Genomic DNA, 27592 nt, shown 5'->3' on the forward strand with positions numbered 1-27592 from the left:
AGGAGCACATCCTTTGAAGTCAGTAGGTTTCACATGCACCTTTTGTGTCTTGGTTTGAAAAAGTACTAAGATGCTCACAGCAAATTTATTTCTGTACCGATTCCCATCCAGCATATCATACCTGAGGGTATTCATCTCACAAAAATACATTAGAAGTCATCCTAAAGATAATAAATTTGTATCACATTGCAGGATCTTATGAAGCAAATGGAACACAAAAGTTAATTTGCTATAAAACACAATCACCTGAACTACAAAAACACATCTTTGTCACAGGACTTATATTTAGCTTTTACTCCTAGGATAACATTATTGTATACTCCATTACTGACCTCCTGCTGCTTAGTTATGAATAATAATTAACTAGGTTTGAATAAACAAATCATTTCTTCAAATAACCCCTTGTGGTTAGACTGACAGAAGTGCTTTCACAAACACTGCAGTAAATAGCAGCTTCTCAAAACCACTCTGAACTTGCTCAACAACTCCCCCTTGTAAGGCTATCAGCTGCCTTTTACCTGTTTTAACAACTTCTATTTTGGATCCTCTTTGCATGACAAAACAAGTTTTATTTCCTTCTGGCTCAAGCCTCACCAGAATTTGAAATTGTGCAAGTTTTGTCTATTAAAAACAGAAGCCTAATGAAAATAACACTGTCAAAATGTGTCGGAAGGTAAAGTCATCCTGGAAAGCTCATGAAGGTGGAGGTAGGGAAGGTTTTACCTGAACTTGTAATGTGAGGCTGGAGGATTTCAGATGGCCTATGCTCCTTCCTTAGGTGAAAATAGCTTGAGCCCATAAAGTCAGCATTGTTCCTTCTGTATCTACTAGCACGGAAAAACTATTCATACAACACTCACTACCAAAATAACCCTAAGGTGCTTAATAAAAATATCAGTGCATTAGAACAAACTTGTTTGAGGTACTAACTTTGCCTTCCTGTTCTTTCTGCACCTCAAAAAAACCAACCAAACAAAAATTTAGACATTAACAGAAAGTAGGGTATTCTCTCATGATTAATAGGGATCCTTTCCCACTGAATACAGTGATATTTGATAGCTATTTTCTCTAGTGGTTCCTGGTATGTGAACATGGAGCTATATTTATATGGGTTTGTTTAGTTGCATTGCAAGTGAAAGTTTTACCCAACAGTTTTAACTGAAAAAATATTTATAGTACCCAAGTTGCAGGAAAACAACACATTTTCAGTGTGGCTCTGTGTTTGACAGATGGTCTGCCAGGCAGACAATCCCATTTATCAGACTTGGCCCAGGTGAGACTGAAAAATTTCTCCCTGTAATTACTTTTCTTCACTTAACATTTCAGCCATCCATGTATTTGGAAACATTCCAAATGCTATGATTTTCCAATTACAAGCACTAGATAGGAAAGACAAAGTTTTTATTTTAAATAGAGTCAGTTTTAAAAACAAACAGTAATTTCAACATAATCAAACACAAAGCGCTTTCACACAAATCAAGTTATATCCTGCATTTGTTTGTCCAAGGTAGGTTTAACAAAGCAGTTTACTTTGGCAGTCTGTAGATCATTCCATACACAAGAGAACAAACACAGGCTTTGCATTTAAGAAAACACAACTATAGAAGAGGCAGCAGAAAGCTTTACAGAATGCTGAATTAGAAGGAAGAGCTGCTAACACTGTGTGTCCTATTCTTGGTCCATACATGGAACTTAAAGAGAATCAATGGACTATGCACATAAATCAAAGCAAACACTTTTTTTTTGGTCAGTGTTTTGCATTTTGGTGCCAACACCTCAGATTTTCCAACCATCACTTTGGGGAGAAAAGGGGAGCTAAAGGAATAACAACTGGAAGACTCACCAAATGAATATATGGCAGGACTATCCAGACCAGACTGACAGGGTACTAAAAGAATTAAAAATCCTCCCCACCATGCAAGCAAATCCCAAGCTTGGAAACGCTGCGAGCTTCATTGCTTCTTTCTGTTTCACTCTGACAATAAACTGACAAGAAGCACATTTTCTGTGACACTCAGTGGGGGAATTCTGCTTCCCAGTAAGGCACAGAACTTGCTTGTGTCACCAGAACAGAAAACACTGCAGCATCACCCAGGCCCTTGAAGAACAAAGAGAGCACTATGGTGGTGCACCAGCAGACAAAAGCACATGCTGGTACCACGTCATCAGTGTGGAAAGCTATAAAACTACCAGCTTTTTATCTCCATCATTCTCTTGCTAGTTAGTAGCTGCTCATGTAAGTTCTTATGGTATGAGGAGACCAGAAACCTTTTTCAAATGCACGAGGAAGCTCTTAAATCACTTGCAGACTGACTCACAAGCAGCAGCAGTTTACAAAACCTAATCAAGACTAGGCCTAGAGATTGTACGTGACCTACAAAATTACTGGATTTCAAACATAAAGTGTTGAAATACTTGAAAAACTAACTTTTACCAAATACTTACAGAAGGCACATTTGGCAAGAACAGGAAATGCAGTATTTTTTATTTGTATTTATTTTAGCTTTTTACTTTTACAGACATCAATACAGTGTTACCAACACAGCCCTGCTTAAATACCTGTCTGCCTTTTCTGGACAGGTATCATTTAGGTTGGATATTAGGAAGAAGATTTTTACAGAAAGGGTGATTAGACATTGGAATGGGCTGCCCGGGGAGACGGAGTCACCGCCCGTGGAGGTATTTAAGAAAAGATTGGGTGTGGCACTCAGCACCATGGTCTGGTTGATAAGGTGGCATTGGGACACAGGTTGGACATGATGATCTCAAAGGTCTTTTCCAACCCAGCTGGTTCTGTGATTCTGATTCTGTGATATGCATCAAGATGTTGTTTGACCAAGTTGCTTATGACACAGAAATTACTTAAACCTTCAGAGCCTTATTCCCTAATTTTTTGTGATTATCATCCTAAATAAGCATATCCATCTTAAGTTTCTAAAAGCAAAACTCATCTTTCATTTAATTTAGAAAAATCAGAGAAGCTCCTTAACAAACATTTTACCTTCTTAGTAAAGAAACAATAATTAACAAGCAGATCAACAACTAAAAGACAATTTATGTATTTCAGGTGGAATTCAAGCTTTAAGATAAGGCTGAGGTTTGTTTATGATCGATCAGATGACTTACGTAAATGTACAACGAAGTTTTCCGATGTTCTAACCAAGGCTCTCTGGGCATTTCCACTGGGGTGAAGAGAACACTTCACAGACTTTCAATCAGCAGTAAGAAAACTCCCAGCAAAGCAAAAAACACTAAACAAGTATCTTCTGTATGAACATGCTCACTTCAGATTAGAGATATGACTAGACTTGAAACTGTCAATAAAATTCAGATACTAGATTCAATCAGTATTTTTACACAATAACCTGAGTTGTCCATTTGGAAAAGCTACCTCCAAGAAGGAAGAACCCTTTAGGTTTGGTTCTCTTCCAACTAAGAAAGTTTTAAAGTGAATTCTAGTGCTCATAAAAAGATGACAACAAACCATTTCTTTTTTCAAAGAGGAGCACCTGTCTCTGAGGCAACTCCCTGCCGGTTTGTAAACAGTGCTGCTGCCAAAGCAGGAGCCTAAATAGTTCTCCATACATATCCTCCTCTTGTTCTGTGCTGAGATCTCACAGTCTGAATGCAAGCACAGTGTGCAACATGATTAAGACAAGATTAATTGAAGAACATCACCAAACTGTTATGTATAAAGCAAAAAAGGAAACACTCCATTGCTCTCCACTGGTGCTGGACTGAGTGGCCCATATGGATTAGGTATGCTTTTTACAGACCTAAGTGGAACTCCTCTCAAGCAAATGCATATTCAAACCATCTAGCAATAAACATTACTTTTTATTGGTTTCCAGTGATAGGATGCACAGAAAAAACAGGAAGTCTCCAATGAAGCTTCAGAGAGGGCTTGTAGAGGTGCTAACCAACTTCATCCATCAGTGTTTAAACACTGCCTATAAACGTTTGTAAGAACCAAGAAGAGCATTGCATTTTGGACAGGTGTGATCCACATCCTTTAGGGCATCAATGCAGAAGGGAATTAAGCAGCAGCCTGCTATACACCTGCAAAGGCAAAAAAAGAGAAAAACACTGCTTTACACTTTTTATATACACAAGGTAAAATGTATTTCGTCCAAAAGCCAACAGTAAAACTGGTGCCATAAGCTTTAGGACGAACACACGTGGCTATGGAGTCCATTACTGTATGTTCCAGAAACTGCTTTAAGGTCCTGTAGGATCAGATGTAGGCTGATTGAAACACGAAGGCTCAGGTCCCAGACAGAGAAAGCAAAGCTGAGAGCTCCATTACATGTTAGAGCTGTAAAAGGTCAAGGTAAGAGTGCAAATTGGAGTTGACCTACCCCAGCAGGCAGAGGCCACCACATGACAGCCAGGTCAAAGCTCCTGCGTCGTACGAGAGACGTGTCACTATCACCTGGTTACAGGAAGGGCAGGACATCTGAACCGGGCGGTCATAAAACAGCACTGGCTGCTGCACATACACCGTCTGAACAGTAACTGAGCAGAGAAATAGGCTGTTTACTCAATGAGTACAGAAGGAAAAAAGAGTAGTGATCAGCTTCCTCTGAACCAGGTATAACTTTGAAATATTCAGAGCTCAGAGGAACGAAATACATGACGACAGAGAGAAATCACCATGGTATTTCCTAATGCAGAAATACACTGTCTTGAAAATAAAGCTGCACTAAAAACTCCAGAAAGCCAAATGATGTTATTGACATCAGTACACACTTAGTGATTCACAAGAATTGATTCACCTTATTCTCTTCAAAAGTATTTTTTGGCAGGTGGTGAACACCTGTGAACCACAATTTTTCACCTTCTGACAGCACCCATTACACAGCCACTTGACACCACCTTAAGATGAGGTACAGAAGAGTTTTGGAGGCTTACTGGCGTTATTTGCTGGTGGAGGCTGTCCCATGTATGGGGGAGGGTTCATTCCCTTCCCATCTGGCTTCTTCTGTCCAGGGCCAGGGATGGGATAGGGGTGAGGATAGTTCACATTGATTCCTACGGCTTCCTCATAAGAAGGTGGTGCAGATGGGACAGGGTTGCCACTTGGAGCAGACATTATATCTAAAACATAAAAGAGAGAAAATCTTAACAAAAGGCATTATTTATTAAAGGCAAGTGACAAATAATTAGGCTCAATTCAGCAGCAAGAAGATAACTAGATTAAAATGGACTTTTACCAGCATAAAATTAATTCGCTAGTATTTGTTTCTGATAGTATGAAATGTTCATCTTGATTTCACTGTTGTTGTTGCCTACTTCCCACTTCCTTTTCACAGGGTAGTTCTTAGACTTTGTCCCAACACCAATTCTTCCTTTATAAATTAAATATACTAAAGCAGGGAGGTGGGGCATCTTTATTAGTATACTAAAATATCTGGCAGTCTCCTAATTCTCCAAGAACACTATTTCTAATCCCTCTTGTTCACCTGAAAAATTGAACAGTATGATAGGCCATATGGTAGTTGCTAACCAACATGAGTCTGGTTTGTGGTGAAGCTTCAATATTTAAAAAATACTATGTACCTCTGCTGTAATTTGAAATAAGTATTTATATTGAAGGAAAAAGAAACCCAAACAATTAAGCACATGTCCAACTCAACTCAAAACTTTTACAACTCTCAAATATGTCTAAGGTTGCCCTTTTCGCTTCTTAGAAAAGTTTTAATGAGTTTGTAGTACAATTTTTCCTCCACCAATTGTTATTTTGTTGCAGAGGATAGGAATGCTGACCACTGCCTTTTCCCAAAGAGGAAAGAAAACGATTGTGGTTTCAATGCAGACTTCCTTTCCTCCTCCCCACCTACCCACTTCAGATACTCTGCCCACCATTTTCTTTGTGGAACAAGCTCTCGTGGCATCAGTGCTGACCAAGCATCTCCCTTTTCCCCCTCCTCCTAAGGACCATCAGACAGCTCTCCAAGAGCCACACTCCATTCTGCTGTTGCACATACAATCCCTCTGTACATATGCAAGTCTTTTCACACAGTACTATCTGCGAAAGGCAAGCTGTACTTGGAACATTAATTCTATGATGCTATGATAGTTGTATGGGACTACTATGAATAAAAGAGGGGAAATTGCACTGATGCAATTTGCAGGTACAAAAGACAACGCACAAAGTAAAAGAATTTTAGACATAAGTATCTGTTTAGGGCTGGCATCACTCCACTCACACAAAGGTCGGGTGAGACTAGCATACAACTTTCCCAACAATGACACAAGCCTTTCCACTCTCCCAGAGCATGGAAAAGTCCTTGGAATACCGCTGATTATCCTCCTCACACAACACAGCTTTCATCAGGATTTCAGTGAAGTCTATAAACACTTCCATGAAGAACTTGTCACAAGTCTGTTAACTCTTCCAGGTTACACAGGACTAATCTGCTGCACTGGAGGCATGAGGGATACACCAGCCAACACCAGTGTTTATACATTCAGGAATCCCAGTCTTCCCAGCAGATTTAGCAGAAATGCAGAAAGGTGTGTTACAAAGGGAATTGTGTACTCAATCCAGTGTGGGTTTTACAGTAGCCCCGTGGCCAGAACAAACACAGGAGCTGGTACAGAAGAACAGACATGGCTACAGGTGCAGGAGCAATAATTGTGGTAACCCTGGAACAGACATCGCTCCTTCCCACCATTCTCATACTCACACTGCAGCTTTGGCAGAATGAAGAGGGAACAAGACAGCAGTCGAAGATGTCGAAACTCAGTAAGTTTTTGTAGTATCAAGTATTTCACAGCTATACTTTAAAAAAACACTGATGTCCTGTTTTCTGTAGAAAAGAGAAGTTTTCTCCCTGTGACTAAACTACAAAGCTGAATCACAATCTACTGCTCCCAGTCAGTGTGCTGGTCTTGGCTGGGGGTGCACAAGAAGCCAGGAGGGGACACTGCCAGAACAGCTGACCCCAGCTGGCCAAAGGGATATTCCAGACCATAAAGCATCATGCTCAGCCATAAAACCAGGAAGAAGGTTGTTGGGAGGGAAATGCTGCTCAGGGACTGGCTGGGCATCGGTTGGTTGGTAGTGAGCAATTATTCTCATTTGCTTCACTTGCTGGACTGTATTCTCCTCTGTTACTTTCCTTTTCATTACAACTATTTAATTATTCTTTTATTTCAATTATGAAACAGTTCTTATCTCAAGCCATAAGTTTTCTCACGCCCTTCCAGTTTCTTCAGGGGTGCAGTGAGTGAGCAGCTCTGTAGTGTTCAGTTGCCAGGTGGGGTTAAACACACAGCTCCTTCTGCTGCTCAGCTCTGCTTCACTGATGAACAAGTTCTAAGAAATCAACACCCTTTCACAGATTTCAAAATGATCATAACTTCCAGCATGAACACTTCTAGTCTTGATATTTACTTATTTTTAAATTATGTTGCTGTTCATTTCTTACCACCAAGTGGTTTTGAACAACCATTTCAATTTAAACATTATCACTACCCTTTTTCTGCACTTTCACTTTTCGTTTTCCTGTAGACAAGTGCAAACAGGTCTCAAGTCTTCACAGCACTTTGTGGCATCCCTTTTCATCTTCTAAAGTTTCAAAACTGTAGCACAAATAACATGTACAAAGTACTACAGTGAATGGTGTAAAACTAAAACTGTGTATGAATTCCTTTAAGTTATCTATCAAAACAAAAATTCCTAATAAACATCAAGATGAGATCAGGACTACAAAAAAGCCTCTTCAAAATCTGAGTATTGTGGATGTAACCACAACTTCAGCTTTTCAATTTCATTTTTCTAATGTCTCTCCTGCTTTAAATGTCAACTTTGAAGAGATATTAGAACCATCACTTCATACAGCCAGTGCAAATGTGTTTCACACTCCAGGTCTTGAATATTAGGCTGGGGACAAGGGAAATACCAGTCTCTGCTTGGTATGTAAAAAACCAAGCAACCAAAAACCCATCCAGTAAAGAACTGCTTACAGTTACAGCTATCTTAACCTGGTCTGGCCAAACAAATGTTTTTGCCCTTCCCTTAATCTCTTGCTAAAATTTGACACAACTTAACCCTCAAATTAAACAATTCCTATGCAGTCCTCTTCACTAGAAATCCCAAGTCGCCCTCCAACAACACAGGTGGTTTAGAACGGCTACCTTCACAGCAGAGTCTAAGACAGCTACTGATCAGCAACATCTGGAATGAAACACAGGTTGAAGACTAATTTTTTTTAACAACCCGTCAGGATACACAGGTTTATCAGAGCACTCAGTGCACAGCAAGCCCTAACACAGCAGCCTCTTGGACCACCAGCTTCATCTGAACTCTGGACAACAACTTTCTAGTTTACCAACCTGCTGAGAAATATTATCTCAAAGTTGTTTAAATTTCTCAGGCGTTTGTGAGAGAATAAAATCCAGTAATCACAACAACAAAAAAAAAAAGACTTTGACGTATTATTATTTCATTAAGAACCAATGGCATTGAGGTCACACTGAATTCTATACTGGCGAAGTAGAAATATTACCACACGGTGTGTTCTGCCGGGCAGGAGACATTTCAGAGGTTACTGTGTTACTTTTACCAAGTAATCTATAGTCTCGGAATAATCCTGAGCGGCCTCCTGTGAGCAACCCACTCCCCGGGGCGGGGCAGGGCAGGGCCGGTCCGAGAGGAGCTGCTGCCGCGCGGCTCCCGAGCGCATTCCCTAAGGAAAGGGCCACCTTCCGCTTGCCACGCTCGGGGAAGCGAAACTCCGGCCTCGCTCGGCCCCCAGCCGGCATCGCCGAGGGCAGGAGCCGCCGCCCAGGGTCTCTCCCGGACCGTCCCGGAACCAGGACTGGGACCGCGCCACTCGGGACACCGCTGGCCCGCCAAGCCCCGACCTGCCCCCCTGCGGAGAGGGATCGGTCCCCGAGCCGAGGCTGCTTCCCCGCCCCGCAGCCGGGCCGGAGCACCGGGAGCGGCCCAGGGAGGGCAGCAGTCGGGGCCGGGAGCGGCCCCGGCGGGGGAACACAGCCTCCCCCCGCCGCCCCACACTGCTCTGCCCGCGGCACCGCCAGGCTCCGGGCGGCGCGGCACAGCCCTTACCGACTCTCCTCTCCGCTCCGTTCGCTCGGGCGCAACCTCGGTCAGCACGGCTTGTCCCGTCCCGTCCCCACCCGCGTTTCCTCCTGCCCTTCCCCGTAGAACCGTGAGCAGGCGCCGCGGGCGCAGCTCGGAAGGGCGCTCCGCTGGCGTCGGACGGGCCGTGCCCTGTGAGCCGCCTCGGCCGCTCCCCCGGACCCACCGGCTCCCGGCAGCGGCGCGTCTGGGCGGGACGGGAAAGGACAGGAAGGGGGGGAAGCCTGTGGAAGTACAGGCACTCCTGAACTCCTGACGCATTTCGCAGTCCCGGTGATCGGGAACTCCTCGGCTTTCGCCAAGAGCTCACAGCGATTAAACCAGTAATCTTCACCTTTCCCGTCAGCAGCGCAGCCAAGCACTATGTTCTGTAACACTACAGGAAAATTACTTTCCTAATTCTACAATACCCCTTACGTTACCAGATCAGGTATTTCAGACAACATACAAGAACACATAAAATGATCAACAAAACTTTCAAGTTCAAGATTCAGTGATTTTACGTAGTGTCTTTACAAGCAATTGAATTGGATTCAGTCTTTAGAAAACACAAGAGTACATCACTCCTTCCTCTATCCCGCTCCAAGATAACACAAAATGTGAATTATGACCAGATCCCTAAAAGGGCTTCAAGAGGGACTGCTTCACACGTTGGTTTGTGTGAATCTACCTTGGACTGAAGGGACTTGATAACCCCTGGGGGCTCAGCAGGGACAGTTCATAAGGCCTTTTGGCTGAAAGCATCCAAAATCTGTTAAAGTCCAATTTTTGTATTTAAATCTTTTCTTGAACCTTGCCCTAAGGAACACACATAAAGCCTCAATTCAAACCCATCCTGGAGCAAGGAGTCAGGTTTTATAGGATGAAAGGGGGTCCTACCCCAAGTGATGATAAACCCAACATGAAGCTCTGCAGTCACAGTAATCTAAATCACCTGCAAGTATGGGTACTTGGGGATGTCATCAGATGTTGAGACTATTGAGGGCATGAACACTCCCAGTCCCCCAATTTGGGGGGAACAGAGAGAGGAGTGTGGAGTGTGATCTATCAGCACTGAGATTAGAACTAAGAGGTGAATAAATTTACACTATTATCAAGAAATCACATTACAGATTATTTTTCTAAGGAGCAGAACATGAGTAATTTGGGCTTTGGTGCCCTGGATTAACTAAAATTGGAATAATTGTTCTCTTACTAACTAAATCTCCTTCCCCAGATGGCTATGAGCATCTTAGGAGCAACAGGAGAGAGAAGCCATGACTGAACACATCTCCCAGGGTGAAATAAGGCATGACCTTCAACTGAAAGCCTTCTTACTCTGCCATCTCTCTCGTGTAGTGTTTTGCATCTAGTCTAGGCTGGCTCATGCTCCTCCTTGGGGACCCCAGTAACATTTCTCCTTTTTGCCCTACTAGTGTTGCCACCAAATGTCCAAATAGGCGGTTGGGATCCATTTACTGGTACATGAGTGTATTTCCTCTCACTGTCCATCCTCCTTCCTACCTAGCTCACCATTTGCTAGTTCCTGCCTTTCCAGTCTTTTTGCTGGATGGCACTGGGTGAAAGAAGCATCAGCTTCAGCCAGTCTATGGCTGGCCCGGTCACCACAGCACTTGTGAGCTCGTGGAAAATTCCACAGAAGTCACAATTAATGGAATGTTATGTAGTGGTCAGTGGAACAAATCGGCCCAAGCCAGTTGAAGGGCTCTGTGGCCACCTTAAGTAACAAACTAACACTTTTCTGAGGAATACATATATCCTTGCTAACAAATACTTGTACCACCTTGAGCCAAGCATGCGCTTTAGGCAGAGTTATCCTGTCCTTAAAAGTAATGCCCTGCTTCTTAATACTACATTGGTGTTAAGGAGTTTTATTCCTGATTTTCAGTGACAAGCTTGTGGAAAATTGGCAAGTTTGGTGTGCAGAATTGATGAGGCTGGTTGAGCAAGGACATGAGTTGAGGTGCTTGCTTATCTTACACCTAACTTGAGTGAGGCTTAAGCACTGCATGGTGTCTGGGGTAAAGTGTAGGGCTCACAGCCCAGTGTCTCAGTGGAGAGCGTGCTTACACTTTGGTATGGAGACAGGGCCTCAGCCCTCTTGTCCACACACAGCAGGCCTTATTAGAAGTAGAAATCTGGTCCTGTGAGGAGATGTGTGGCCAGCAGGCCAAGAAAGTGGATTCTGTCTCTCTGCTCCACTCTCATGAAACTCCACCTGCAGGGCTGCATCCAGGTCTGTGGCCCCCAGCATAACAAGGGTGTGGAGCTGCTGAAGCAAGTCCAGGGGTGGCCATGAAGATGTGCCAAGGGCTGCAGCACCTCTCCTATGGAAACAGCCTGGGAGAATTGGGGCTGGGGAAGAGAAGGCTCCAGGGTGACCATACTGCTCCTTTCAGTACTTGAAGGGGGCCTATAAGAAAAATGGAGACAAACTTTAGCAACGCCTGTTGCAACAGGAGAAGGTATCATGGTTTTAAACTGAAGGAGGGATCGATTTAGACTAGATATAAAAAAGGAGGCTTTTGCAATGTGAGTGGTAAATCATTGTCACAGTTTGCCCAGAGAGGTGGTGGATGCCCCTGGAAACATTCAAGGCTGGGTTGGACAGGGCTCTGAGCACCCTGGTCTACAGAAACTTGTCTCTGCTCATTGCAGGGGCCTTGGACTAAATTATATTTAAAGGTCCCTTCCAACCCACACTGTTCTATGATTCTGTGATGATGATGTGCAGTTGTAAAATATTGATGGGCATAAAGATGATCAAGCAAAGGTCAGATGGCCTGTACTGCTGCCTCAGCCAAGTGGAGGAGGAAGCAAGCCTGAAGTATCATGGTTCTGTTCTGCCTTTGATTCAACCATAAATCCAGCCTGACCGAAGGTAACCAAAACCCTCATTATCCCTCATTTACATATGAAACATACACCAATATGCAACTGAGAAAGTGTCTTCTCCCCCACTAAGATGGAAGTGACAGGTAACCAATTATATTTGACTACAGTCCCACCTCCATTTATCTGAAAGTATAAAATTGATATTTTCAATCCTCCATGTAGAGGATGAGAATATGACCCCATTCCAAGGACAAGTGGACTGTTCTGCTCCTCTCTCCTCTCCAAAGCAGAGATGCCTCTTTAGTAAGATTTTTCACCTCAGTGAAACTACAGTTAATTAACTGTGAAGTTACGTGTAATGAAAAACTGAGTTTTTAATTCAGCTTGAAACCACTGGCTGGTGCTAATGCAGTAACTGCATATATCAACAGCAATTCCAAATCTGTATTCCTGTTGCTTCAGTAAGTAGCATTATTTGTGAATCTGTGATTAAGGACATTCTTATTAAACACAACCAGACTACAGTGCCAAATTGATAATAAGCAGAAATTAAGGCCAGCCACATTCAGCCCCTCTGATCTCCAACACAAGTGGGGTTATTTTGTGCCAAATTTCATACTCTAATGGAACAGAGCTGCAGCCCGACAGCCTACCTGGGTTAGGCAGGGTGTTGCCCCAGCAAACCCACACAGCTGCCCCGAAGCTGCCGCCTGCGCGTTGGCACCCACAGAGGTTCTCTTCCTGCAGCAGACCAGGGACTGGGTGGGGACACAGCCCGCGCCAGCTCGAGGCATGCATGAGGAAACGTGGCTAGAAACGGATACAGCTTTTATCTCCCCCATCCCCCCAAGAGCTGCGTACCTGAAGATTATAAACATAACTTGTTTTTAAAAAGTCATAAGAAAAAAGGGCCCCATGGCAGTTTCAGAAGCTTGGTGTAAGAATGCAGCAGGATGCAAGCGGGAGAGCTCCGCTCCATTTCCAGTCCCGTGGCACCGTGTGCTCAGCAGCCCCAGCTGCTCTATTCACTGTTTGGCTTCTCTCTGCTCTACTGAGTCATCACCAGGGCTGCTAACAGCAGCATGGAAATGTACACAGAGTATAGTGGATGTTTTGTCATCACCCTGATTGTACACACGGTATTACAGAACACCAGCAGATGTCAGTTTAGCCCCAAAAATAACTGCATGTTGGATTTATTAGCTTCTGCTTTTACAGCAGTAGGCTTCTGTCAAGCTAAATGAAGTTCAAAAGTTGATGCACATTTAAAAGCCTGTTAGCCACATTTTACATACTGTAATATGTTCTCAATGTGTAAAATAAGTAAACCTTAATCTCACCTTAATTTTCTCCTGCCTGAAAATCACAGGACTTGCACGCATACAAATAAATATTTTTTTTATTTGTGTATGTCATTTTGCATATACTAATTTGTTGAAGCTAGGTAAGAATTTCTATGACTTTCAATCATTTCAGCAATACTAGATATGGATATAGATATAATGGATCAGCCAGAATGCAGTTTCAGACCAATAACCAATGTACAGGGATAGATTTAAAGAGAAAGCAAGGTAGATACGTTAAGCCAAATAATCTGAAAGAATGTTTGCTTTTTTCTTCACTGCTGCAATGGCTGATTCAAGTTGCTAAGCAAACAGAACAAGAACTTCAACACAATTTCAGCAGTTAGTACAATGACACAAGTGTTGAGGTTCACACAAGAAGCCTCAAAGATGACAAGATCCCACACTCAAGTATAAAAATGCATGTTCACATTCCTGAGGTGTCCTCAAAGCATTGGTGATACTGGTGCAGGATAAATTAATTTCAACTTCCACATGGTCATCTCCAACCCTGTAGGGCAGAAGAGCAATAGCTAAAGGAACCACATGAGGCTCAGGGTTTTGTTGAGCTCAGAGTTTAAGGGTTTCATCAGCTTCCAGACCCACCCTCTGGTAACTTCAGCACTTTCTAACAGTACAGTTTTATTCTCTAGGCTGCTTCTGAATGAATGCACATAAAACCTTCTGCAATAATTACAACTAAGTACAACCATAATATACTTCCTCTTATGTATTATTACTGCAAAACTCCTGATCACAAAATACTTCGGAGCTAACAACACAATCATTAACAGCTTGCAGAGGCAGGGCTAGGTAACACTGCTGTATTGTTTCTGCTTGGGTGAGCTCTGTTCAATAGAACCAACTCTACCAACATGAGCAGTTGTCAAACAGCCTGACATTAGAGATGCCAAATTCATGGGAAAGTGTGGTGCAGTTTGCTTATGTGAACAAGAGCAGAGCCTGAATTCAAAGCTGCCAGGAGGTGGGTCACCTTGAATGCTGGTTTCCAAACACTTGGCTTAAAAAATAGAAAAGCTGTGATAGAGGCTTTGCAGCGTTCATTTGGGAGCTAATAACTTCAACTTAGACTATCCCCAAGTAAATTTTGTGATAGAGGGGGAAGAGGAAAAAGGAAAAAAAAAAAGAGAGAGAGAGTAGATAGACAACAAATACACCCTACCTTTCAGAAACTAGAGTGAAGATAAATACCCTGTGTCTGACTGCATCATTGCTTACGTTTATATATCAAAACAAAGCTATTGCACCATACCAATACAGAAGTGGAAGGGGAAAAAAAACTCCAAAAAACCCCTCATGATAGAAAAATGATGACTTCAAGTCAGCTTGCAGACACACGTTATCTTAGATTAAATCATCTTCTTTCTCAGCTCCTATTTCCTTCCAGTTTCTTCACCCCACCCCTTCACAACAGCCACTCAGACACATCTGCCCGGTGCTCTCTGGTGAGCCCGGTTTGAAGCTGAGCTTTCCTGACCTATTTATTTCATCTGCAAAGGTTGGTAGTATGTGGGGTAATATGCTTGTGAAAGATTAGAATATTAATGAGTTTATCACATGAAACAGAAGCAGCATATCAAGTCTAAAACTGCAGATATCCCCCAGGAATGCAATTGATTGACAGAATTGTGAAATTAATCCAAACCTAAATATTAGTACTTTGCGGTCCTTCTAGTATTGCTTCCTTCTTAATTACCAACTCCCATAGTGTTATTTGATCATCATAACAACAGCTGCCAGACTGCAACACTGTGTCACACTACAGCAAAGTATTTAAGTATGTAAATCATATTATCTCCCCTAGAGAGTGAGACAGAAGTGTGGTGTCAAAAGAGCTAATGATAGATTTCTTCTTCTCAGAACACTTGGCACTTCACATAAAGAATTACATGGAGAATAACCACTCACTGCCAGTAATGGGTCTCCTAGAATGAACAATCAAAAAGAAATAGTTATGATAGAAAAGCTTCACATTTAAAACAGCAGATCTGTCCTGATTAAGTCATCCATTATTTGATGGATTATCTATTAATGCCATAACAAAACATATAGGAAAAATTATGATTCTCCAACCATTTACCCTTCATATTCATCTTCCTATTCCCTTGACAGGGTACAGGAAGGATGTGATTTTAAAAATAAAGCTGCCTGGTTATTTTTCCTGTAGACAGAACTGAAGTAGGATTTCCACTGCTTTGATGTCATTGCTGAATGAAGTGGTGCAAAAACCCCTTCTTCCTACCCTTCCTCCAGAATAATGCCTGACCTGCGTTTGGCCAAGCTGTGGTATAGTCTTGGCATAAATCAGCCGTGCCAGCTCTTGTTGTACCTGACCACTGAAATCACTGATCTAAATCTTGCAGTGAAGCTTCCTGCTATTTTGCTTAAGGCAGCGGCCAGACATGTTCTGATGAAGTGCTTTGATTCAACTCTGTGGATCTAAAGTGAGTAAGGAATGATACAGTATTCTCTTGAGCATAATTCTGATAGAATATTCACACAGCTGTCATCTGGACACCAGAATTATTGTAATCTAGTTGGGATATAGGGAAGAAATACAGAAATATGTGTAAAGATTAAGACCATATTACTAAAAATTCATAGTTATCCTATAAGGCTTTCCTTCAGGCCTCAAATAACCACTTCTTTTAAAGACTGTTTCTAGCATCATTCACACATTATGTGCAAAGCTAGATTCCAATAAACATTTATTTTCTTATGTTCCTCTCACTTTATGAGTTATTGATATTGAATTCTGTATTGGTTTATAATATCTAGGTTTTTTTACTTAGGTTGCATGATTTAAGAATAGACATAATGTTTAGCATTCCAGTTCCCTACCTCTGGCAGGACTGCCTTAATTGAAGACACTTTAGTGAATCTCTCAAGTCTCAGCTCAGAAGGGGTCAGTTCCTCTTTCAGAAACTCAGACATTATATGTCATATCTTGTCTGTCTTGGTTGTCTGTAGGAAGCAGCAAGCCAGGAAGCTTATCATCTGGGCAAAAGTGTCATGGCTACAGAGCTAAAACAGCAGCAGCAATGTGAGCATTAACAGCCATTTACCAAACTGATGACTAATCATGGTGAAATGCAATCTCATCTGCCATTGCTACACACTAAGAAAACATTTCTCCAAATTTGCATGCAGCCTTGAGTGGCTTGTTACACTGGATGCCAAATGTTTAGGACACTCCTTGTTTGAATGAAACCTTTGTCTTTTCAGACTGAGCCTTTGTGATAAGCAAAGCTATCAGTAAACAATTATGAATATGCTTACAAAGACTAGTAATAAAGATAAGTGAACTAGAAAGCCTCACGTGGGCTTGTGAGAACTGACTGATCTGCTGGTTGCATAGATTCGGCAAGTCTTGATTGCATGCACAGCTCCTCCTGAATTTGCCCTGTAGCAAAGTCATGTGTTCTGTGACACAATCACAACAGAATCTACCGTAACTAAAAATAAACTGCTTCTCTGCAAATTTATGACTCAGTTAGTCCAGCTCATAAATAACTGTCCAGCAATGGTCAGCAAACACACTGATTATGTGCTTATGACTATCACATTGTGCACGACCTCATCAATTGTCATTAGAACCAGATATTTTAGTATCTTCAAATACCTGCTACATTTGGGTCTAGCCCCAGATGATTGTTTAGTAAGTCATCAGTTCTCTGAGCAGCTTATGTTACCCTCATTTGTATATCTGACCCAGCTGCTTTGCCACTTCCTTGATAGCTTTCAGCACCCCAGAGTTGCCTCACAAATCTATTTAAGAAGCTTCCACCTCTGTGGCACCAATTCTGCTACACCTGGATGGTGGGGAGAGCTTGGTAATTGGCCACCTTTCCAGTATGTCTGCATAAGCAATTAAGAACACCTGCCCTAAAGCCAGGAGTGGCTCTGCCCACCTGTAGGGCAGACACAGCTACCAGCACAATGAACCTTAATGTTTCTTTAATCAGATGGGAGTGACAATACTTTATTTGTCCACTAAATTTTATTAATTAAATCAAATTTAAATTAGAGTCTTCTTTATTTTAAACAAAAAATTGAATCCAAATTAGAATTTAAGTCAGACCAACTGCTGAAGCTGTTTCATGTTAGAACTGTACTTTCAATGTAACAGCAAAAATGTCACCTTTGTAACCATTTGTTTTAAGTTTTACATACATGGTTTTGGGAACATTTACCATAAATTTTAGAAAAACAGGCAGTGGGCTGTCTCCAAAGGACTTTTACAAAAGGGAAATTATCTCATTCAGCAAGCATAATATTTTGACAAATATTGGGGGATTAGAGCCTTCCTCATAAAATGAATCCTTATTGCATTTGGAAAGGATTTTTGATTCACTAAAGAATGACATGAGAGTTGTCACTTGCATTCTACCAAGAAAGAATCAAGCTATTATAAGTCAATAAAGAATATAAAGAATATATACATCTTAACTTCAAATAAAAATATTTGTACAAGTCTGTTATGTCTGTAATAAGAAGAGTATTTTTGCTTTAAGTTTTGACGCAAAGGAATTTCTAAAATTATTTTCTCCCTATTGTTGGCACGTAGCAGTTATGCTGCTTTGGCAGATTTCTCAGAATTACGTCTGATTTGTATGCAGATGAACATTTTGATTTAAACTTAATTAATTAAGGTCATTGATTTGAACTTAATTAAATAGAAAACTGCAGAGAATTTTACATTTGATAGTTTTACAGCTGTTAACAAGTGGAGCAAAGGAAATCAAGCATCCTCAAAAGTAAGGGAACCAAGCAAACGGAAGTAACTTGAATTTAAAAATAAGTCTCCAAGGAGAAAGATTGTGTGTATTGAGCTACAAATAACTAAGCAATTTTATACACAAAATATTATGGTCTTTAAATATTTGTCTCAAGGATTCAGACATAGTGTGATTTGTCCACAAGATGGCACACACTGTATCCAGAAGGGACTGACACAGAAATGTACTTTGTAACATCTGTGGGACAAAAAACCTTCATGGTAATTATCCTTTATTTCCTTATCCTTCTAGGCAAGCACAGAAGAAAACCTGTCTGTAATTATTTTCTTGGTTTGCTTATATAATCCAAAAATCTGCTTGCGTCAGAGATAAGCAGACCTCAGTTCACATGGAAAACAGAAAATGTCTGTCATCCAGGGGAACTATTTTTTCTCTTTCAGATTTCAGGCGGCTGGAACCAAGTTAAGTCATACACAAGAGGCAAAGGTATTGCAGGGAGAAATATTATAACCTTACTGAACACCTGGTTTTTACCAGCCTGTTGCCTAGGAGAAGCAGGCAAGAGTGGAAAGAGCTGAGGGTTTAAAGAACTGACCAAACCTGAAAAACTCAGAGTGAAGGCAACAGTGCTTCATAGGAAGATAAAATTAGTAACAGTCTAGAAGAATTTATCCCTACATACTTGATAACTGAAAGACATCAGATTCTCAGAGCCCTCACAGGTCTGTTCAGATTAAAAATAAAACCCCTCAGTGTTCATTTTTCCCCCCCATTCAGACTGACCTTGTTGTCATTGCAAACTGGAATTAGCCTAAACCAAGACAACTGGGCAGGTTTTCCCACCCAGCTGCTTTCAAGCAGCGTGAAGGAAGCTGTCCCTTGGTGGCTCTTCAGAAAACTGAAATGTGTTTGGTTTCTGTCCTATAGGTAAACTTTCAAGGGAGTGAAAAATTCCTGCTACAATGGGCAACCGTATTACAAGTCTCAGAGGCCAACAAGGGTTTGAGATGTCACTCAGAAGGTATTTTCAGCAATGTGTATGTGAAATGATTAAAACATGGAATTATAAGTGCAGCAAATACAACAGGTGCAATAAGTACAACACTGCTCCCACAAAACAAGGTCCCTTTCTAATGCTGACATCATATTTCTGTTTGCTCTTGACCATTTCACAGAAAAGAGCAGAGAATTGCCCATGTGCTGCACAGCAAGGGTTGTTCTGTGTCAGTGCTGATTCCTCCACCTGCCACAGCTGAAGTTTTGAGCAGAAATCAGCTAGGTGATTGGACTGTTGCGAGTGAAAGGAGAAGGTTTCAAGTAGTGCCAAGAAGGGCATCTCTCAGCTCAGAGACACTCAGAAGTTACAATGCACCAGTAAACAGGCAGTGCTCTGAGCTGTGAACTGGCTGGTAGTCAGTGTGAAGTGGAAATGACACTTAGAAGAAATTTATTTTAAGGTTACCAGCTCTACAGAACTTGTGAAAGTGCTCAGAAGCGCCGTAAGAGAAACAGATACGCACTAGAGGCATTTTCTTTTTAAACTAAAGAGACTGTGGAAACTTGGGGCTAAATTTCATTTTACACAAGGTAAAGCAGACTCTTTGTGAAAGTGAAGAAATATAATTGCATACAACTATCACTAATCCAACTCCTACTTTGGACTCTTGTGCTTTATCCAGCTACAAAATGCTCTTAGGTATGCATCAGGTCTGCTTTCAGGCTTGGGGAAAACACCTGAACCCCGCTAAGTACTTGAGAATAAGAAAGCTGGGTGAGGGGACAGCTGATCAGTAGAAATAAACATGGGTAGTCTGAGTACCAAGTTTTGTTTCCTACTTCCTTTACTGAATTGCTCTGTAACAAATTACAAAAGTAATTCCAATTCCACTGCACAGAGCTGCCACTGACAAAATGAGATTAATTGCTGTTACTCAGAGCCCACAAAGGCTCAGACCTCCAGCAAAGTACATGGGAAAGCCACATGCACAGTGGCAAGATGAGGTGGATCAATAAGAACAGAACATGGACTTTCTTCTGTTGCAGATGATTAATATGGGATTGTATTTTGAGCAAATTTAATGGACAGTCCATTACTTATTAGTGTTTGATGACAAAACAGAGGGGGAAAAATCAATTTAAAAATCACCCAGGTGCAGAGGTAGAAGTTATACAAATTGTTCATTAAAAATAATAAAACCCAAAAAACTCACCCTGCCACCAATCCTCCCAAAAACCTTATATCACACATACACACACATATATATAAAAAATAAAATCTGCATTAATTATTCCAGCTCTAAAGTGGGAGCTACATGTCCATGTAATGTCTCCTCTCCATTTCAAGCCCAGAGAGATTTACACAGTGTGTAATGGAAATCCCCATCAGAAAAATCTTTTATTCAGGCACACAACATTCTCTGTGGTATTCCTTCTTATTTGAAGTTATACTGCTCCATGAAGTTACTGGAGATTGATGGCAGCAGTATCAGTATGCTGCCTATCCTGAGAACTTGAAAAATTAGAGGAGAAGTTGGTCTAGCAAACCAGGCATTTTATCTTCTAATAAATCAGTTGGTGTGGACCACTAACTGTATATGATACCATTAACACATTTGCTATTCATTTATTTCTGAGTTGGAATATGCCTACTTTGTTCCAGAATGCCCAAACCATTCAATGTCCAGCCATTTCTGATTAGGTCAGACACTGGGTTTGGATACCCAGAGGAAAGACACAAATGTCAGCTGCAAAAGCAGCCTAGAGGAGCAATGTTAAATCAGTGTGAAATCAGCATCTAATTTCCCCATGCAGAGGAATGTGACATACCTTTTAATTAAGGTCAGCCTGTCGATAGTTTTCAGATTAGTTATGAATGTGAAATAGATCCCAGAAAATGGAATTAAAATGGGCAAATTGGTTAAACTCCTACTGACACATTAAATTTTTATTCTCAGTGCTCTACAATGAGCATTCTAAGAAATTACAGCTTATCTTTTTATTATAGTTATGAATCAGCTTTCAGGTTCTGAATGCAAGGCAGAGAGCAAAATAGTGTATTTACTCCAGTTCAAGCCTATTCCCACAAAATATCTTTTGCAGTGGTATATAATGAAGTGTGGATTTAGGTCAGCCTTTATTACAGATTGAATTGTTTGCTTTTCTTGGAGGTAATGGAATGGGTCTCATTTAATGTGGATGAATTAGTTATTGTGGAGGAAAATGGAAATCAATTAAGTGTCTTTTAAACTAAGTCAGTGGGAACTGTGTTTCCTTACTACTATTCTTTGTGCCTTCCCCAAGAAAGAGCTCTGTACACCAGACTGGGATCAGAAATTTGTTTCTACATGGCTTCTGCCAGGTCTTACTCTTGCTACAGATTAAGGGGTTTGCGGTTTTTTTTCTGATTTTATAGTCTGTGTGCAAGAACTCAGTACATTTGGGATTACTATTTCAGAAACTGCACAAGATACATTCTTTGGGGGTTATCAGAAAGAATCTCCAAACACTTTGTACACATGGACTTCACTTACAGACATCTCTGAAAGTGGCTGAGTTCAGGAAGTTTCAGACCCGACTCTGTAGAAATACTCAGAGACACAGATGATTCCAGGAAACAACACATAACTGCAGCTCATGGTGCAACACCCCTCTCATGGTCAGCTGGTGTATTCTGGGTCAAGAATAGAGGACAAAAAGGAAAATTCAGGATAGGTATTATGAAATTATTACTTTCCCCTCCACACTAGAGTTAGATTTTAGAAGCCCTAACAGCGTACTAAAACTGTCAAAGCAAGCAGTCAGCTTGCAATAACTTTAAGTCTCAGTTTAAAAATCACAGGGAAAAGAAGTATATATCATTTAATAACAGATATGAATTTACTCCAAAGACTTACTAATTTCCCAAATTCAGGCTAATGAGATTGGGGCAGATTTTGAGATGGCCACCAAGCTGAGTTCCACCACATTCAGGGTTTTACAGTAGTAGTCTGTCAGAGGGAGTGATGTTGTAGAGCAGGAGACAGCTGGCACGGATCAGGAAGAATCTATTCATGTGGTATCATTTACTTCCCCCCACACTATAGGTAGAAAATGGATACAGATATGAAATATTACAGAGATTGAAACATTTCTCCTTTTTTGAGAAAGCAATGATCAGTTTTGTCTGAGAGTAGGAGGGACTGCATTAATTAATAAGCACACCACTGTGTTAACACACTGCTGCTGAACTATTTTAATTGGGTAAAAACAGCCCTGTGTAGAGGCTAGAATTTGTAGTGCTGTAATGTCAAACACTGAAGCTGCAATATCATCCTTCTGGAATTGAGGCTGTGTGTTCAACCATACATTATTATTCTGGAGACCACTGACCTGAAAAAAAGAGAAAAACCTACTTGTCTTTGCTTCAGTACAAGCACATTGGATGCTTTTAGCTGTGGTTATCTGAAGCACTTACGAAATCCCAGTGCAACTCAAAATCTCCAACTTTCTTCAACAAGAGCTGCACTGGATTCCCAGTTATACAGGGAAAGCTGGATGGGTGATAACAACCCTGCCTGGATTGTAGCTGACAGTGCTGCAGTTGCAATTCTGCTCTTTCAGCACCTGTGTAAAAGCAAATTGGGAAATAAAAATGATTCCCTGGAAAAGGCAGGATATCCTAGTTAAAGCTGCCTTATTTGAATTTGCAGGATAATGCAAATAGGCCTCCCAGGTAACAATTAGAAATCACCATACAATCTTTTATTGCTTGAATTAGATAAAATTTGTATCTGAAAAATATGATAGTGCAAAAAGATAGAGCTGCAGCACTTCATCAGAACACTCTGTATCAGAATCCTACCAAAAGGACTTGAGCATCAGCTTTTAGGTTTTTCATTCATTTATGTGTGACACTGCATTGAACGTTGTCCTTTTAAGTGAAAGGCCAGAGTGCTGCTAGGGGCTAAACCCCCAGAAGATTACTAAAGCTCACAAGAGAAGTGTGAGATCAGCACTAAGTGGGTGAAAGATCCTGGAGAAAGCATGCTGCTAAAGGTAGGAAGTGCATGAGGCTCCCCAATGGCAGGATTTCCCTGGGGCTACTGCCCTGCATGGATGTACCTCCTGGGAGACCTCTAAGTAGCTTCAGACTTCCCAAGAATGTACCTGCACAATCCACAGCAGGATTTTCCTGTGACTTTAGAATGGTCCACAGGCAATGTCTGTGCAGTTGGGAAAGCAGACAAGAGGCCCTTAAACACCTGTGCCACAGTAGCCTTTGACAAGCCTTAGAAATGGTAAAGGTCACTTTTCACCATTTTTTCACATTTCACCATGCAAATACACAAGTCAGCAAGGTATCTATGCTCTCTCTTCTCACAATGTGTGTCTACCTTCTATACAAGGGAAATGGAGAAGTAGTAAGTCATTTGCTTACATTCCAGACAAACAGAGGCTGTACAAAAGATGTTAAGTTATATGTTAAGACATTCTGGTTGAGGATCATCTTGATTAAAATAGCATCCTGCTACTTTCCTATCTCTCCATATTCCCTCTGAGGTCTCATGAAACAGGACTGCCTCTGTCTATTAAGGAGGGACTCAGAAATAGCTTCTGAGATGTTTGCTGTCATTCTGATCATTTCTTATACACTCTTGTATGGACTGTGCACCATTTGTTATCTTCCATGGCATATGTCAGAGCATATTCCTGCTGCAACATGCTGGTGCTGAAGGTTTAGTTACTGTGTGCCAGACCACAGGGTGAGGAACAGAAGGAGCCATGTCTGTAAAAAAGCCAAGTGACCACATTGCTGCCAGAAAGCACAACAGTTGGAAAAAGCTGCTTCTGCTGCTTATTCCACAATGAAAAGTGAACTCTGCTCAGCTCAAGAGGCTGGAATGCTGGTTCCCTTGTCCTCTCATTAGACTGGAACCTGTGTCCAGTACACAAGCATACAGTACACAAGTGTCCCTGATAGGCAGGTATACAGGATCTGTGAAGTTTTGCTACTCTGGCTGCAAGGTTGCACAGCCCAGAGGAGCCAGTGTGTCCAGTCCTCGTGCATGCAGCAGTAAATATTGTTAGCCCTCCGAAAGACTACAAGCAGGACAGATGCGCCTGCAGCCTGAGCTGGAAAGCTAACTGAGCATTTTTATACTTTCTTCCCCAAAAGAAAAAAACAAAACCAAAACAAAAAACAACACCACCTTCAAGTCTGTTACATTAGATATATTTCTTAAGTAATATAAGGTAAACAGATTTCTTGTCTCCGTTGAAGAGAATCACTACCAATGATTATGGACCAGCAGCACACACAGCTGCAGATTCTCTTGCCTATTTTATTCTGTATGGATTGCCAAACAATAGCAGTGCTGCATGCAGGGTACACATCTCCTTGCCAGCTCTTTGCCCTGTTTTAAACACAGCTCCACTTTCTAGCAAAGAATTTTCTTAGAACTGATACTTCTGCTTATGTGGAAAATGAGATTCCTTTACCCAAGATCCAGGTTTTTCAGGCTCACAAATAAAAGCACCAGGAAAGGGCGAAAGTTCATTTTATAACAGCAACTTGCAGTTATTTTGCATTTGAAAATGTAACTTCCAAAAGAAAGACAAACAAAATACTACCTATAGACAGCAAAGATTTATTAGGACAGGCAGTATTTCATTGGATTCCTGCAACTATTTCTTTACTACATGCATTACTCTTAAAATCAGTTTCTCCATCCTTTCCAAGTTGAACGGGATCCACTTTTTTCCACAGCAGCAAGAGCAATTTACAGGTACCTACATAAACTACCTTGCTGCAAAACATTGTTCTCGTCCATATCACCCAGGCTCCTTTTTAATCTTTTTAAACTTTTACAAATAGATTAAATCCAGATTATAAAGCTATTCCCTATATGTGAACTCAGTTATGTTTTTCTTCTTTCCATCTGCATCAGGATGGCAGAACTACCATCACCCTCTTTCCCTTTAGCTCCTTTATTAATCAGACACAAGTGTATAACAGCTATTAATAATTAGAGTATAGCAATAAAAGTGAACCTAATTCCACTTCAGTGTTTCACTATGCACAAGATATTATTCCTGCTCCTGACAAGACCTTTCATCAACTCTGGCTCCCCCAGTCATCTTTTTCTTCCACCTTGGGCTTCCATGCCATCCCACCTCTGGAACCACAGCAGCTCTTCCGTGGCCTCCATCCCGCAGGACACAGCCCTGGATGGCTGCGAGAGAGCCGTGGGACCCATGGCAGGGATGGCCTCTGGCCCTGCAGCCTTGTTCTTGCTCCATCTCACAGCACCAATCCTCTGTTTCCATTACACACGGCCTGCCTGGAGCTCCACAAAGTGCTGTTGTTTCTTCAAACCATTAAATGAGTGTTCTGAAGGGAATTTATACTTTTTTTACTTTTTATAATTTTATACTCTTTATACTTCTGCAAAGTAATTACTCTGACAGCTCCTCAATCTTCTCTCAAAGCGACACTAAATACAACAAAGTTCAAGACCTGCTTTAAGACCATGAAATAATATATATGAAATAAAAAAGTAAACCCATGAAGGCATTCAAGATTGCCTGTAATACAGAATGTTATCCTCCAAAGTGGTTGAAGCTCATCAGATGCTTCTGAGTAATTGAGAACGCTGTTTGACCAATCTAATCTCAGTGCTAATTTATAGCCTTGCTTTTCTCTTGATTAACATATGACTGAACATCAATTCAGTGATTAACCTCCAGTAGATAAGAAGTAAATAGTTTGAAGGGGGATGTAACAGTCACAAGTGGGTTTAAGCATGGTAATGTACAGTTGTGTACCAAAGGCATTCACTCTCAGTTTATTAAGCTTTTACTTAGAGTCTCCTGAAACCACATACAAAAATCTTCCTCCTTCTTCCCCTTTAGAAATCTGTAGGGTAATCTGGACACCACACCCACAGCAATTTGGAGGAACTTCATTGTAAAGAGATACCAAAACTACACATTCTCATAAACTAAACTTTTTGTCCAAAAGAAAAAAAAAGTTTTGCCAATGTTTTGAACCTTAAAATTATTATGGATGTCCCAAGTAACAGTAGCAGATGAAAGAGGAATCACCAGTTAAAATGAAGATGAAAAGAGATATTAATGAAAAAAAGCAAGTTTTACCCAAAGAGATACAAGAAAGGATTAAGAAACATAGGGGTCAAAAATACTTATCTTTGCTCCTGCAGATTTTGCAGTTTAGGAAAGACTTTGTGTATCACACACGGGTGTTTACCAAAGCCATGCAACAGTGAGCAAAGTGGATGAAGCCCATGTATCAAAAGTAATGGAAGTAACATTTCATCACAGATCTTAACATAAGCCAGCTTTTACACTCCCGTGGTGAGTCTTCAAAACAAATGACTGCAGGAGACGTATTCTAAGTCATGAGAACGCAGCATTCTACGAGACTTTGGCTACAAAAAATGGCTGCATAAAAACATCTTAGATTCTTAAAGGATGTGATAGAAATACTTTTCTTCATAGCCACCTTGCCAGCATCACTAACAACTCTGCTTCTCACCTCCAGCTCCAGTGTGAATATACCACTCACCCAGCATCCCAGTCTATAGTAAAATACTGGAGTCTGTCCAGCCAGCCCCAGGAAAGGCACTCTGAGCTCTCCCAGAGCTGCAGGCCTGGGCAGCTCTTCAGAGGGAATGACATAATGGCTTGCAGCTGAAAGGATCCCTTTGAAACAAGCTGCTTTTTCAGAGCTGTATACAGCCTATTTACTCAGATCCAGCTCATCTGGAAAAGAAGAGATAATACAAATGTTCCCACTACTCTCCCATGAATTGCTTGAGTTATTGGAGTCCTGGACATCACCAAAAAAATGGACTGTGTAATTTTAAGTGTTAGGATTGCATATATTAAAATATGTGTTTTTTAATCACAGAAAGAGCTAGGTAGAAAATTTAGGAGTTGAAAGCAGATCTCTTTATTAATTTTCTTTCTAGGGCATGTAATTCCCCATCAAACATGCCTAGATAATGCCTTGCAGCCAGCAGCACCAAGACATTCTGAGCTTTGCAGTACGTGTAAGGAGAGAACTGGGTAGTTTGTATCTAGGACATAATTGCTTGTCAATGTTTTAAATAACATTTAAACCCTTCAATAAAGTGAAAACCGGGCTTAATGTATTAAAAGCGTCTTTAAGCTTAAAAATTCCAGAGAGCCACAATCTCTTTTAAATTTAACAAAACACTTGCAAATTTCTTTCCTCCAAATACCTTATAGTCGGTACGTTAAGTTTCAGACCCATTGCTTTCCTCCCACAGGAAACAACATTGGATTGAATGAGCTGTGCTAGCAAATCCCAGGGCAGCCATCTCCAGGATCTCAAGGTGTGTGGATGAGTCACCCCTACAGCAGAGCTGTCAGATCCTGTCCTTTGTCCCTACCTCACTGAAAGCAACACACCATGAGGAATCTCTGCTGTCATCAGTAGTCATAAAAATGTATACTGGATATATATTAGACTAGAAAAGCAACATCTGCTACTAGGTTTGCTTGGTAGTAGGAAAACTTGACAA

The 27592-nt window shown here is 41.2% G+C and overlaps 1 protein-coding gene across 7 annotated transcripts; it reads right to left on the minus strand.

Annotated features, from left to right (window-relative positions):
- Positions 1 to 1380: 1380 nt before the first annotated feature.
- LITAF (lipopolysaccharide induced TNF factor) lies at positions 1381 to 26712 on the minus strand. Of its 7 annotated transcripts, none has more exons than XM_069029815.1 (7): positions 26581 to 26710; positions 22439 to 22649; positions 21941 to 22123; positions 21578 to 21717; positions 4912 to 5097; positions 4359 to 4515; positions 1381 to 4059 (listed from the first exon to the last, which is right to left on the minus strand). In XM_069029815.1, the coding sequence occupies exons 5-7, from the start codon at positions 5090 to 5092 to the stop codon at positions 3951 to 3953; spliced, it is 447 nt and encodes a 148-aa protein (XP_068885916.1). In that variant the 5' UTR covers positions 5093 to 5097; positions 21578 to 21717; positions 21941 to 22123; positions 22439 to 22649; positions 26581 to 26710; the 3' UTR covers positions 1381 to 3950. The 7 variants fall into 7 exon arrangements, with proteins under 7 accessions (XP_068885916.1, XP_068885918.1, XP_068885917.1 ...); XM_069029817.1 differs by having other exon boundaries at positions 26611 to 26708; XM_069029816.1 differs by lacking the exon at positions 22439 to 22649.
- Between the last annotated feature and the right edge of the window lie 880 nt (positions 26713 to 27592).

Source organism: Aphelocoma coerulescens, chromosome 14 (genome assembly GCF_041296385.1).
Source record: "Aphelocoma coerulescens isolate FSJ_1873_10779 chromosome 14, UR_Acoe_1.0, whole genome shotgun sequence".
Classification (NCBI taxonomy): Eukaryota; Metazoa; Chordata; class Aves; order Passeriformes; family Corvidae; genus Aphelocoma; species Aphelocoma coerulescens.

What these genes read in the sequence shown, in the direction of transcription:
- LITAF (XM_069029820.1), bottom strand. Translation starts at nt 5,092, where the DNA reads ATGTCTGCTCCAAGTGGCAACCCTGTCCCATCTGCACCACCTTCTTAT. An exon ending in TCCACCAGCAAATAACGCCA is followed by an intron (nt 4,516 to 4,911) that starts GTAAGCCTCCAA and finishes TTCTCTGCTCAG; the next exon opens with TTACTGTTCAGACGGTGTAT. An exon ending in GGTGGCCTCTGCCTGCTGGG is followed by an intron (nt 4,060 to 4,358) that starts GTAGGTCAACTC and finishes TTGCCTTTGCAG; the next exon opens with GTGTATAGCAGGCTGCTGCT.